General features: G+C 41.2%; 3 protein-coding genes across 3 annotated transcripts; 1 reads left to right on the forward strand and 2 right to left on the reverse strand.

Moving 5' to 3' along the window:
- Window positions 1–4,387: 4,387 nt before the first annotated feature.
- On the reverse strand, window positions 4,388–6,287 carry LOC131000395 (uncharacterized). The gene is made up of 2 exons (XM_057926274.1): window positions 5,336–6,287; window positions 4,388–5,253 (listed from the first exon to the last, which is right to left on the reverse strand). The coding sequence occupies exons 1-2, from the start codon at window positions 6,257–6,259 to the stop codon at window positions 4,531–4,533; spliced, it is 1,647 nt and encodes a 548-aa protein (XP_057782257.1). The 5' UTR covers window positions 6,260–6,287; the 3' UTR covers window positions 4,388–4,530.
- Window positions 6,288–7,700: 1,413 nt separating this feature from the next.
- Window positions 7,701–8,379, forward strand: LOC130997989 (serine/threonine-protein kinase Aurora-1-like). Its single transcript, XM_057923428.1, has 2 exons — window positions 7,701–8,006; window positions 8,113–8,379. The coding sequence occupies exons 1-2, from the start codon at window positions 7,701–7,703 to the stop codon at window positions 8,377–8,379; spliced, it is 573 nt and encodes a 190-aa protein (XP_057779411.1).
- Window positions 8,380–11,376: 2,997 nt separating this feature from the next.
- Window positions 11,377–13,390, reverse strand: LOC131000396 (pentatricopeptide repeat-containing protein At1g09410, mitochondrial-like). The gene has a single exon (XM_057926275.1). It carries the CDS (start codon window positions 13,356–13,358, stop codon window positions 11,640–11,642), a length of 1,719 nt encoding a protein of 572 aa, XP_057782258.1. The 5' UTR covers window positions 13,359–13,390; the 3' UTR covers window positions 11,377–11,639.
- Between the last annotated feature and the right edge of the window lie 1,090 nt (window positions 13,391–14,480).

Raw genomic sequence — 14,480 nt, forward strand, 5'->3', positions numbered from 1 at the left:
TCTCTCAGACAAAGAACTCTCAAAACACTTTGGTCCGAAGGCATACAAACTCCTTGTGAATGCTGGATACAATCCCCAAGAAAGCTCCACGTCAAAGTCTTATGTGAGAAAAACTGCTAATACAAGCCAAAATCCCAAGGCAGGCTTGGGATACATGGTGCAAAGCCCCATTCGTATTGCCATCAAGAGAGCCACTGCTAACTATGCTAGCACCAAGCAAATCCCGAATCTTCAAGCAATCGGAGAACCCAAAGGGTTTCTGTTTTCAAAAGATTGGATGAAAGAAAAGCTCAACGAATATCTGTCTTTAAAAGGCTTGGCAAAGGCAAGTCATGGAAAAAGGACGTGACAAAAAGGGCCAATGAATTGGACATAACAGAAAAGCTAAGGAGCTCGATTCCTTCTCGTATGAAGAGGTGTACCACTTTGCTCATATCATGTGGAAAAGAATTGAAGGCCAAAATGAAGACAATCATCTTTATACGGGATGCCGAAGACGATGAAGATAGAGAGAGTGTGGCTTCATCTTACTACATTACTAATGGTGCTAACAATCCAATTTCTCATACTACTCAAGGTCAAGTGCGTTGCGAAGATATTGTTACGTCAAACCATATCACCTCATGTGAAGAAGTGGTTGTCGAAGAAGAAGACGCTGAAATAGCTCCTCAACAGTTTGAAGAAGGAGTTAAGGCTATTGTTGATGAATTGAGAGAAATTAATTTGGGCACTATTGAAGATCCACGACCCACTTACATCAGCGCGTTGCTGACCGTTGATGAGGAATACTCATATATCGAATTGCTCAAAGAATTCAAAGACATCTTTGCATGGTCTTATAAGGAAATGCCGGGGTTGAGCTCCAAGATAGCTGTTCATCATTTAGCCGTTAGAAAGGATGCACGACCAGTCAAGCAGGCCCAGCGCCGATTCCGACCAGAATTAGTTCCTCTAATTGAAGCTGAAGTGAACAAACTCATCAATGTGGGTTTTATTAGAGAAGTCAAATACCCAACATGGATTTCAAGCATTGTTCCAGTAAGAAAGAAAAATGGACAAATTCGTGTATGTGTTGACTTCAGGGACTTGAATGAAGCATGCCCCAAGGATGACTTTCCATTGCCAATTGCCGAATTGATGATCGATGCCACAACTGGGCATGAAGCATTAACCTTCATGGATGGATCTTCCGGTTACAATCAAATTCGCATGTCACCAAATGAGGAAGAGTTAACAGCATTTCGAACCCCGAAAGGAATCTATTGCTACAAAGTGATGCCATTTGGGTTGAAGAACGCTGGTGCCACTTACCAAAGAGCCATGCAGAAGATATTTGATGATATACTTCATAAAAATGTTGAGTGTTACGTGGATGATTTGGTGGTTAAGTCCAAAAAACGAAACAATCACCTGCAAGATCTACGAATGATTTTTGAGCGACTGAGAAAGCATCAGTTGAAAATGAATCCATTAAAATGCGCATTTGGCGTCAAATCCGGCAAGTTTCTTGGGTTCATTGTTTGCCATCAGGGGATAGAAATTGAACAAGCAAAGATTGATGCCATACTAAAAATACCCGAACCTCGAAATATTCATGACCTGAAAAGTTTGCAAGGGAAGTTAGCATACTTACGAAGGTTTATTTCAAATTTAGCTGGAAGGTGTCAACCATTTAGCCGAATTATGAAGAAGAGTATACCATTCGAGTGGGATGAGTCATGTAGAAATGCTTTCAAGAACATCAAATCTTACTTGATGCAGCCTCCTGTATTAGCAGCACCTGTGCCAGGACGCCCCTTGATTTTATATATTGCTGCTCAAGAACGATCCATGGGAGCTTTGCTTGCGCAAGAGAATGAAGATGGAAAAGAGAATGCATTATACTACTTGAGCAGGACAATGACACCAAATGAGTTGAAATATGCTCCAATTGAGAAGCTGTGTTTGGCATTGATTTTCTCTATCCAGAAGCTTAAGCATTATTTTCAAGCTCACACTGTCCGCCTCGTATCTAAGGCAAACCCTTTAAAGTTTGTGATGTCCAGACCTGTTCTATCTGACAGACTTGCACGTTGGTACCTCCAACTGCAACAATTTGAGATTGTGTATGTTCCTCAAAAGGCTGTGAAGGGACAAGTGTTGGCAGACTTCTTAGCAGACCACCCAATTCCTGCTGAATGGGAGCTAAGTGATGACCTCCCGGATGAAGATGCACTTGTAATCGATGTCGCCCTACCATGGTGGATGTTTTTCGATGGAGCATCTCATAAAGAAGGTGCTGGTGCCGGGATCGTGTTCGTGACACCAGAGCGTCAAGTGCTGCCATTTTCCTTCACTCTAACTGAGAATTGCTCTAACAATGTAGCAGAATATCAAGCTCTGATCCTCGGTTTGGAAATGGCGTTGAATATGCAACAATCTCACCTCAAGGTATATGGTGATTCTAAATTGGTGGTTAATCAAATACTTGGATTGTATGAAGTAAAGAAACCTGAATTATTGCCATACGTCAAGTATGCTCGAAAGATCATTGAGTGGCTCGGAGATGTGGAGATTGAGCATATTTCAAGAAGTGAAAACAAGCAGGCAGATGCCTTGGCCAAACTTGCATCCACTATAGCTATGATCAGTGGTGAAACTCAAATCCCAGTATGCGAAAGATGGGTCATACCACCCATTTTCGAAGAAGAAAAAGACGAAGAAATCGAAAGCCATCTTGTTGAAGTCTTTGAGATTGAGGAGGAAGATTGGCGCCAACTGTTGGTCGATTACCTCAAATATGATAAATTACCAAGTAATCCACGCCGAAGGATTGACATCCGACGACGCGCCACTCGCTTCATATTTTTCAAAGGAATACTTTATAGAAGGTCTTTTGATGGAGTATTTCTAAGATGCTTAAGCAGTGAAGAAGCCGCCAAAGCTATGGAAGAAGCGCATTCTGGCGTGTGTGGTGCTCACCAATCGGGACCAAAGCTGCATTTTCGAATCAAGAGGATGGGCTACTACTGGCCAACTATGGTGAAAGATTGTTTGGATTATGCGCAAAGATGTCAAGCCTGCCAATTTCATGCGAATCTGATTCATCAGCCACCCGAGCCACTACACCCCACAGTTGCATCCTGGCCTTTTGATGCTTGGGGCATGGATGTTGTTGGTCCATTGACAAAATCATCAGGGGGACATTTATACATTTTGGCAGCGACCGATTACTTCTCCAAGTGGGCTGAGGCGATACCATTAAGAGAAGTGAAGAAAGAGACCGTTGCTGAGTTTATCAAGACCAACATCATCTATCGCTATGGAGTTCCTCGCTACATCATAACTGATAATGGGACACCTTTCAGCAACACGGTGATAAACAAGCTTTGTGAAAAATTCGGCTTCAAGCAACGGAAGTCATCGATGTATAATGCACCGGCAAATGGGTTGGCTGAGGCATTCAACAAGACTTTGTGCAATCTGTTGAAGAAAATTGTTTCAAAATCAAAGCGTGACTGGCATGAACGTATTGGGGAAGCATTGTGGGCATATCGAACCACCTTTAGAACTCCTACGCAGGCAACGCCTTACTCTTTGGTATATGGGGTTGAAGCTGTCATTCCTCTCGAGCAACAAATTCCCTCTTTGAGAATGGCCATTCAGGAAGGGCTAACTGATGAAGAAAATGCACGTCTGCGTCTGGAGGAACTCGAAGCTCTAGATGAGAAAAGGCTGGAAGCTCAGCAAAAGTTAGAATGCTACCAAGCTCGCCTCTCAAAGTCTTTCAACAAGACGGTGCGAGTGCGTTCTTTTCAAGTTGGAGATTTGGTCCTCGCTGTGAGGAGGCCAATCGTTGTCACTCATCGTGTCGGAAACAAATTCGTATCAAGGTGGGATGGCCCATATGTTGTCAAGGAAGTCTACACAAACGGAGCATACAGGCTTCTTTCTGATAACAACGTCAGAGTTGGGCCTATCAACGGCAAGTTCCTGAAACGTTACTATCCTTGAAAGGTGGTAGAAGTTGAAGCATGTATATATGTGTATAGTTATTTTAAAAAAAAAAAAAGCCAAAAAAAAAAGCCAAAAAAAATAGAAAAGTAGAAAAGCCAAAAAGATGAGTCAGATGAAAAGCCACAAAACAATGAAGAAAAACAACAAAATGGAACATATGAAGACAGCTCCTTGACGCACGAGCCTAAACTGCATGTTACTCCTGGCCCGCATGAGTATAAAATGTGCACGGCACCCAATCTCAAACACTTGTTGATCCTATGAACTACGTTTTGACTTGATCCCTTTCAAAAGGGTACGTAGGCAGCTTAGATAATTTCTAAGTTCAGTCATAAGTTGTGTTTGACTCTTTTCAATTTATATCATCAAGTTATGATTTAAGTTGATTATGTGAAACCAAAACACGTTTCATTCCAAAATAGCAAAAAAAAATCAAGTCATCAAAAGAAGCACAAGCATCGGGAGAAGATGTCAAAATATCCATGACAAACCAAATGAGAATCATCAAAAGAGGAATGATAAAAATGCAATATACTAAGCAAAAGGGTCTTGATCTCTCAAAATCTGCTGCATAGACTCTAGTGAAAGCTTCAAGGCTTCCAAATTCTTCAAGACCTCATCATTTCTCGAAGCCTCCTCAAGCTTGGCCAGGTCTTCCTTGAGTACCTTGATCTCACCACGAGTAGTCTTGAGTATCAGGCTTCGCTGCTCCAAAGACACCAATAATTCTTTCTTGCGTTTCTCCAACTCATCAAGATCCGCTTTTAAAGCATCACAATTCGCAGCATCCTTCTTCTCTTTGGCAAACTTCTCTTGAAGGCAAACCTTGACCTCTCGAACTTTGAGTGTGTGGCCTTCATTGATCTCATGAGAAGCCGACCTTACTTTATCAAAAGTGGTGGCTTTGGAGAATAGTTCATCAATACTATCTTCAAGGTTGGAAAGGTCAAGACCACAAATAATCTTCATACGGGAAAGGCCACTCCGTATCTCGTCTTCAAGCGCCGATAGAAACTCGACTTTGGTTCTCTCAACCTTGTCACGAAGCTTTCCCCAGATGATCCTGCAGCACGACTTGAGTTCATCATCGATCATGCGTGTGGCATTGAACTCGGAAGGCGCCCCACATGATGGCATTGGTCGGGGGCGGGATTGTTTAGCAAGACAAGGAATCTCGTTTGACTTATTGGATTCAATGGATACACAGTCGATTGGTGAGCCCTTCTCAAGATTATTTCCAAACACTTCTTTCAAAGTCTACAAAAGGGCAAGAAGAAGATGCAATTAGAATGTGAAATTATATATCAATACGAAAAGAAGATAAGAGATGAGGAAAGACCTTGTTCACATCGACATCCACTAGAGTTGGCTCTTCCTCAACGTGACCCTCGGCCGGTTTTGAGGACCCCGCAATTCTCTTCTTCTTCCAATTACGCTCAGAATTGCTACTACCAGAATCAGCTATGAGGGTGGTAGAGACGACCTTCCTCTTTCCATCTTTGGAGTTGATTGCTTCTTCCTGATCTTTTCTTTTAAAAGTGATATGAGCCGGAGAAGAGATTTTGTTTTCAGAAGAAAATCTGTACGTCATATCCCACCAAGTCTTATAGTCGACTGAACAATGTATCTTCATGTCCAAAGAAGATCGGGGAAAACATGCCCTTGATCGCGATCTGTGCAGCAAACACATGCGCCAAAGGTTGAGACCTTCTTCCAGAGATGTCCTTCGAATGTTCTGAGTAAGGCTGCTGGGTACGATTTGGTAATAGCTAAATTGACGGCTGAAGCGGTGAGGACCATAAGACTCCACGATGAAGTGGTCATCCAGCCGGCGAACCAAAAAACTCGAGCGAATAGCCATGAAGAAGCATTGCTCAATCTCTCTTGTATTTTCACCATCGACATAGAAAATGTCATCTTCCTTGGTGAATGTGGTACAATTCCAACGAATCGAGTTGTACGACTGAATACGTTCGCGGCATGCAACAGGCAGATAATACTTCGCAGCTCCTTCGCCTGAGTATAGAGTCATCCTGGCGACACCAAGGCTTCTTGGAAGGGGAATGTGAGTATTGAAATAGAGCGCTATCCAACCATATATGAAATGAAAGGGTAGCGTCACCGGGACAAGAGAAGGCTCCATAGAATTAGAGATAGTGTTCAACCCTTTGTAGATGCTGGCTAGAACTGGAGCTGTAAGGGCAACTTTCTGTTTGCACGCCATCAAACTTGCCATTTTGAAAGAGGTTGGTCTAATCGACATGGTGTCACCATCTGGAAAAAACAAAGATACACAACCAGCAAGCTATATGAGCTGCCAAGTACATAGTGGTGTGATACTTGTCACTAGCATCAAGCTCGATGAATGGAGCCCTTTCTTCAGAAGACCATGATTGATGCGCTTCAAATGAACCACTCGGATTATGAGTCGATTTGGGGCGTTGAGATTTCTTTGCCCTGCGAGCAGGAGGATGAGAATACTTTGAAGCTTTCTTCGACCAAAATTTGATCCATTCATCGATAGAAACTGAGCTCTTAGGATCCTTGCCATCACGATGCTTAAGAGAATAGTAAGCAGAGAGTAAATATCTACAACTCAAGGGAATGAACGGGTTGCCAAACTGATCTTTGCCAAGAATCTCTTTCGCGCAGGGTACAACCTCATCATACAGTGTCCCGGTACACGGAAGCCCTGATAGATACTGTAAATCCCATAGAGAAATAGACATCTCGCCAGATGAAGTGAGAATGGTGTTCGTCGCAGGACACCAAGCTTCACAGAACGCTTTAACCATCTCGGGCTGGCAATCATAAGTGAAAAGAGAGGCATAAACTGCATCATAGATACCAACAACTCGGAGTTCATTCCCGCAGCGGCTAAGGATATCTTCAGTCCACTCCCAATAGCCTTCAAAGAAATGAAATTCCCCACGAAAGCTTGTAACCCTTCCCCATTTGGCATCTTTATCGATGATCCTTCGCCTCAAAGTCAATAGAAAATTGGACTCCTTGCTTTGCCAAGGACGGGCCGGATGCAATGTATGAGCCTTCGACGCTTTGTTCAAACTGATCTCGCTGGTCCATTCCGACTGATATAGAGAATTCAAAAGTTTGGGCCAAGGTTTCACATAGTGGCCTATCAATGCCGGAAATACTCTTAGATGCATGCCCATTTCCGTCTCTTGCCCATCATCACTCAAAATCAGCAAATAGTCTTGATCATTGACCACAATATCTTTGAAGACCACCATCGTGACACTGCAAGGAAGCAACACATCCAGACTTAGAAATTTATTTGCATTTAAATAAAATGTGAATTAAATTCTAGTCAAGATAAAAGGAGGCAAGCAAAAGGAGGCAAGATTGAATTATATATATATATATAAATATATATATATATATAATAAAAAGGAGAAATTTAATCATTTAAAAAAAAAAAAAAAAAAAAGAGTCCACCACTCCTTGAATTATATATATATATATAGAAATTCAATCATTAAAAAAAAAAAAAAAGCAAAAAAAAATCGGCCCACTCCTAAACTCTCAAAAAAAAAAAGGCCCATCTCCCCTTACTTTCTCTCACTAAAACCAAACACTTTCTTCTCTCTCCTCTCTCTCTCTACATATTTCAAATACATTTTGCAGCGTTTCGTCTCTCTCTCTCTCTCACGTCCACTGTGTGAGGTTTCTGCGTTTTTCCGGAGATGGCGATCGCGGCGGAGTCTCAACAGGAGCACAAGAATTCTTCAGAGAGCACAGCAGCAGAGAGAAAGAAATGGACCCTAAATGACTTCGACATCGGAAAGCCTCTTGGCCGAGGAAAGTTTGGGCATGTATATCTCGCTAGAGAAAAGAGGAGCAATCACGTTATCGCACTGAAGGTCTTGTTTAAGAGCCAGCTTAAAGAGTCTCAGGTTGAGCACCAGCTTCGTCGTGAAGTCGAGATACAGAGTCATCTTCGACACCCCAACATACTACGACTATATGGTTACTTCTACGATCAGAAACGAGTTTACTTGATTCTGGAGTATGCTGCCAAGGGAGAGCTCTATAAAGAGCTACAGAAATGCAAATATTTTAGTGAAAGACGCGCTGCAACATACATTGCATCATTAGCTCGTGCTGCCTCTGGTCGACTCTCGCCGCGGCTGCTGCTGCCGCGAGTTCGCCAACTCGCAGGCCCTCGGCGATGACCAGAACGCGCACAAGAAGGAGCGGCAGCAGCTCAAGCGCGCCCAGCTGCAGGCCAGCTGCGACGCCGCCTCCTACATGCGCAACCCCATGGTCTCCCCTCTCACCGCCGCAGCTCGACGGATTTTGTTGAAACTGACTGAGGAAGAGTTTGAATTTCAAAGCAAGCCCAATGCCGAGCTTCTACCATGACGGGCCACCTCCAAAAGTCGGAACTGAAAAAGCCTCCTCCAACTCGAGCAAAATCTTCAAAGTTGGGCAGAAGGAAGAGCTTCAGTGATTCAAAAGATTTCGATGGAAGGGCAGAAGAAGCTCGCCATGGTTTTCACATTTTCAGAGACAGGTCCACGAACAGGAAAACCGGAATTGATAAACAGAATGGCACTGCTTCGTGGAAAAGTTCGACAATAATATAAGAGAAACTACAAAGGAGTTTTACCTACACTACCTGCTGCACAGCGAAGAAAACTAAGACCACTCCTGAGAATCTCGTGCCCAGTGATAAGACCGCGAGAAAGCCGACAGCGGCAGCATGCGCGGCTGAGGAGGTGCCGGTGGCGGAGAAACCCACTGCCCCGGAGGAGGACGTGCCCCCGCAGCCTGAGCCCGAGCCGGAAAAGGTAGCGACGCCAACTGAAATAGAAGGGCTGTTAGTGGAAGACAAGCTACAGCTAACTCTATCAAAGATGGCGACAAGAAAGATGAAAGAAAGAGAGATGGATTTCTTTGAAGGAAATTGCTTCTACTGCTAGTGTACAAAGAAAGAAAAAAAGTGAAGAGTGGCTGTTATATGCTAAGAGAAGAAAACCATGATGATTGTGTGAATGAAACTGATCACAGAAGCACCCCTATTTATAGGCAAGGAAGCAGCAAAACCCTAAAACTTTGAAACCTACATGTGCATGTGTACGAGAACAGAGTGCAGCTCCAGCTAACAGCTAAAAGTAAAGATAATGCAATGCATGTTCTGGTACAGCTGTAGATAAAGCTAACAGCTTTACACTTTAGACAAAGTTAAGTGAGCTGTTGTGGTTTTTTTAAAAAAATAGCATAATCATAGGGGCTGCCTTCTCTTCTCTTCGGAACGAAACTCGTGTGATTTGAAGATAAATTCGGCCGAGCAAATAAGTGAATTTGGTCAAGCCTTTTAAGTGGGAATTGGGCTTGTAGTTAATATCTTCAAATTAGACATTTGATGTCTTTGATTAAGCAAATGGCTTGGATTGGAGTTTGCAGCTAATACTTTCTATCAACGTATAGAAAATAGCTCCAAATGATTGAACCACAAATAGGTTAATCATTATGGGATGCTAGATCAAAGTAAAAAAAAAAAAAAGCAAATTCAAAATTCAAAAAGAAATTCAAGAACTCCTAAATACGAGTATAAACTATTTAAAATTTCAAAATCAAATGAAGAACTCCTAAATACGAGTATAAACTATTTACAAAATTCAAAATCAAGAACTCCTCGATAAGAGTTTAAACTATCAAAGATAAATTTCGAGACTTGTCTATTACCAAAGGCATTTCGTCTATAAACAAGTCTCGATGGGGCAATTTGTAGACAATTAAATTGTCGTCGAATTAAATCGTGCCACGTGTAAATTCATGAATTAAATATTCAATTATATTTTCTATTTTATTAAATGGGATTTTATTCCTAATTAAATAGATATATATGATTAATGTTTAATATAATGAATTAATGGGCTTGTTGGCCACCTAAAGCCCTAAGGCCCATGTATGAAGGCCCAAAGCCCATAAAGCCCACAAAGCCCATCTCTAAAATCTATAAATAGAGGTGTTGGGGTGCTCATTAGAACGAACTTGAAGAAGTGGAAGTTCGAAGGACATAACGAATTCTCTCTAGTATCACAAGTTGAAGTTGAAGTGGTGCAAGAATTGAAGGCTCCAAGCATCTTCAAGAATTTCATCAAATCTTCAAGTGATCTTCAAGTATATCTTCAAGTCTTCAAGTATATCTTCAAGTGATCTTCAAGTATATCTTCAAATCAAATCAACCAAGTCCCAAAGCTTCAAGGCGTTCTTACAAATTCTAAGGACGTTCTTCAAATCAAATCAAATCAAGTTCAAAGGCTTCAAGGCGTTCTTACAAATTCTAAGGACGTTCTTCTTCAAATCAAATCAAGTTCAACGTTCAATCCAAAATCATGACTTGAGTCCTTTGGATTGGCGTCATCAAAACAAGTATTTCAAGAACCTTCGAGCTTGTTCAAGAATCAAATGGAAGAGAAGAATCAGAGGATTAACTAGAGATTGCAACCCGCATAAATCTATCTTCAAATCTATCAAATTATCTTTGTAACGCGTTTTGTATTTTATCAAATTGAAATACAAAAATTTGTGTTTACACTCCAGAATACCTATTTTTTCACAATTCACACTCAATCCTGCATGTTTTTTTTTCCTTTTCTCTTTTTTCGTTTCAATTGTAATATAATTTGATTAATGTTAAATATTTAATATACGTATCAAATTAAAGATTATGAAAATAGCTTTAATTTATAAAAAAATGGCTTTTTCCCTCCATTTATTCCTTTTTTTTTCTCTCTCTTCTCCCACCATTTTTTCACTATTTTTTTTATATTTTAATCCTTTTCTAAACATTATCACATTATTTTATTTTTTAAAAAATATGCACATTTTAAATTTAATATAGTATAAAAATCATGAAAAATGAAGTTAAAACGGTTAAGTTATGAAATAAATTAAAAGTTAAAATATTTTATTTTATCTCTTTGTTAAAATTTTACAATTTTATATATATGTTTGTGTATGAAAATACTTATTTATTTATTTATTATGACGCATATACTACTCGATGATACTAATGCCTAATGCTAATTTTTATTATTAATTTTTTTTATTTAATAACTTTAATTATCATTACGCTTTATACAAAGTTGAAAATTTATATTTTTAAATTTAGGATTTTATTAAATAATTGACGGGCGTGGATTATTTTAGTTTATTTATATTAAAATATATTTTATCTTTATATATTTTAATTTTATTTAATATTTATATTTATTTATTTAAATATGTTGTTTAGTTTCAATGTTCGTCGTGCATCGCGCACGAATGATAATACTAGTTTTGAAGAAAAATGAATTTGAACCGAATTGAATTGTCCAAAACTCCAAATTCGAAAAATCCAAAAAAATTGAATTGAAAAATTCCAAAGTTCAGTATAAATCTCATTTAATGTAAAAACTAATACATATTATATCTAAATTAAACAAGTATACACTAAACTAAATCTAAATAAAATAGACCTGCAGACTGCAGTTCATACTTAGGTAGGAACAAAAGATCTATTTCTAAGGAGTCATTTAGTAGTTCAACTTTGGCATTTGGAGTAGATTTCATCGGCATCAATAGTCCAACCAATTAACATCATAACAGAATAAGATGAAAACTGTTGTAGCAATTCATGTAAGTAGTCCAAGATTGGAGTGGATCCAACTCCCAGCCTTCTGTTTCCTTCCCTGCCATTTTCCGATCATCTTGTCGAGCTGAAACACACCACTCCGAGCCCCATTCTCACCGTATATCTTGGACAGGATTGAGTAAACTGCAGGATGATCCTGTTCCACTTTAGATATCCCCATTGCTGCAAACTCACCAAGCTCCAGACATGAATGCAGCCCACAAGCCCCAAGCAGCGCCCCCCAAACAACCACGTCCGGCTCAAACGGCATTCTCTTTATCAACTCTTCCGCCTTCTCTAGCTCCCCCGCCCTCCCGTACAGGTCCACCATACACGAATAGTGCTCCATCTCTGCTTCCAACCCATACTTAGCCTGCATCGAGTAGAAAATCTCCTCAGCTTCTCTCACCTTCCCCCCGTGCACACATGCCGATAGCACATTGATGAACGAGATCTGATCAGGATGCACGCCGCTCACAGCCATCCTCTCAAACTCCTCCAATGCCCTACGTGCAAGCCCGTGCCTTGCGTAGCCTCCAATGATCGAGTTCCACGTCACCAAATTCTTCCTCGGCATGGACTCAAACACGCAGAATGCAGCCACTATGTCGCCACATTTTGCGTACATGTCCACAAGGGATGACCCCAGAACCACGTCAAAAGGGATACCAAGCTTCAACAGACACGCGTGAGCCTGGCTCCCCATCACAAGAGACGAGCAGCCCGCGCAGGCATCAAAGACACTCGAAAAGGTATAATGATTTGGGCGAATTCCCGAGCTCAACATCACAAGAAACATGTCTAGAGCTTCCACAAACTTCTCACACTGTGCACACCCCCTTATCATTGCAGTCCAAGAAACTACATCTTTTTCACAGAGACTATCAAAAACTTCCTTTGCTTCACTTACCATTCTGTTCTTCATGAATCCATTAATCATGATGCTCCAAGAAAAAGCGTTTCTCTTAGGCATTAGATCAAACGCCTTTTTTGCTTCACTCATCAACCCAAATTCAATATAACCTAAGATCAACACATTGCAGGGCACCACGTCTTTCACCACGATCTCATCGAACACCCTGCAAAAACCATTGCGATCACCTAAACCAACATATCCCCTCAATAACGCAGATCCCAGATAGATATTAAGATCAAGCCCTAGACGGATAACGAGCCCGTGCAGCTGCAGAACCAAAACATCAAACTCCGAATTCAAAAACGCGCTCATGAGCACTGCAAACGTGAGCTCATCCGGCCTCTGATCGCTCCCCATCATCCGTAGAAAGTGGTGGCGAGCCTTCTCTGGGCTCTGGGCGTCGCGGAAGCCCGAAAGCAGGGTGTTCCAAGAAACGACGTCTCTGTGCGGCATATCGTCGAACAGCTTCTGGGCTTCTGCGAAATGGCCGGCTTTGATGCAGCCGTTGATCAAGGAGTTCCATGAGACGGCGTTTCTCGAGTGGGGATAATCGTCGAACAGTTTGCGTGCGCCGCTGACATTTCCGCTGCGCACGCACTCGTTGATCTTGTGATTCAGATCAACAGTCGGGAATGTGTAGGTGTGGAAACGAGCAGCGGTGAAGATTGGGGCCAATGATTTTGGTGGGCGCATTGAAATCAGAGAGGAAGCTCTGATTTTGGAGCCAAAGCTTTTTGAATGTGTTGTTATATATATATACAGATTTTTCAACAAACTAAGATAAAATTGAAAATTTGTTTTCATTCAAAACTTGTTAATTGTGGTTTTGAGATGTTGCATCTGTTGGAAATATGGTTTTGGAAATATGGTTTTATGCCATATCTGAAAATTATTATTTAATTAAATATTTATTATTTAATTAAAATAATTATTGGATGTTATTCTACATCTCGAGTAGATCAACGTGATATACTTGAAGTCTCAAAACCGATTTCCGATGAGTGAGATATTGTATGTCAAAGTTTGGATGTTGAAGAGGGAAAATAAATGCTATCCCACATTGGAAAACATAGAGATGTTTTTCATGTATAAGAATAGCAAAGCACATGGAGTTGATAAATTGACTTGTGGGCTTGCTAGTGGGCTTGATCTAAGTACTAGCCTCGCGCGCACACACACACGCGCGCCGCCGCCGGACGGGCGGGTCGGGTCGGGTCGGGTCGGGTACGGGCCGCGGCCAAGGACTTGGATCTTGGCAATTGGTGCTTTGGGGTGGTGTTTGGGGCCCAAACTATTTTTTGGACCAACTCCACTGGGCTTTTTATTTATTGGCCCAACAGAATTAATTCCCAACCCCAGCCCACTTCAGCAGCAGCCCAGCCCACTTCAGCAGCAGTAGCAGAAGCACGCCTGCTACGACTTCTGCATGGCAACTTCGTTTTTGCAGCTGAGTTTCTTCAATGACTGCGCCCACCGGCCATCATCTTCAACTTTTACGGCTTCCAGCCGTCGGAGTAGAATTCAAGGTCTTGAATTCATACTTACCACATGCCTATAAATAGGCCTCTGGAGAGCTTGCAGTATAACACCAAGAAATACTGCATTCTGCCAATTCTACACCCTCTGCACAACACTCAGTTCTTGATCCTATTCAGTTCGCCGGAGCTCGCCGGATTGTGGTGCTACATCCGACGAGACGTAGTCGTTTTACCTTTGGGGAAGATACGCCAAACCGAAGAGCACTACCGGGGCGATAATCTTCTTGCGGGAAGAGATTCATCTCGACTCGACTTTGATTATACGTATAATTTATTTATACAGTGTATTTCAGTTGTATCGAATTATTTGAGTTGTAATTTCTCAAATTATTTACTTTGTAATATTTTCAATTATTTTGAGTTGTAATTTCTCAAAATAAATATTTTG

Source organism: Salvia miltiorrhiza, chromosome 8, assembly GCF_028751815.1.
Source record: "Salvia miltiorrhiza cultivar Shanhuang (shh) chromosome 8, IMPLAD_Smil_shh, whole genome shotgun sequence".
In the NCBI taxonomy this organism is placed as follows: Eukaryota; Viridiplantae; Streptophyta; class Magnoliopsida; order Lamiales; family Lamiaceae; genus Salvia; species Salvia miltiorrhiza.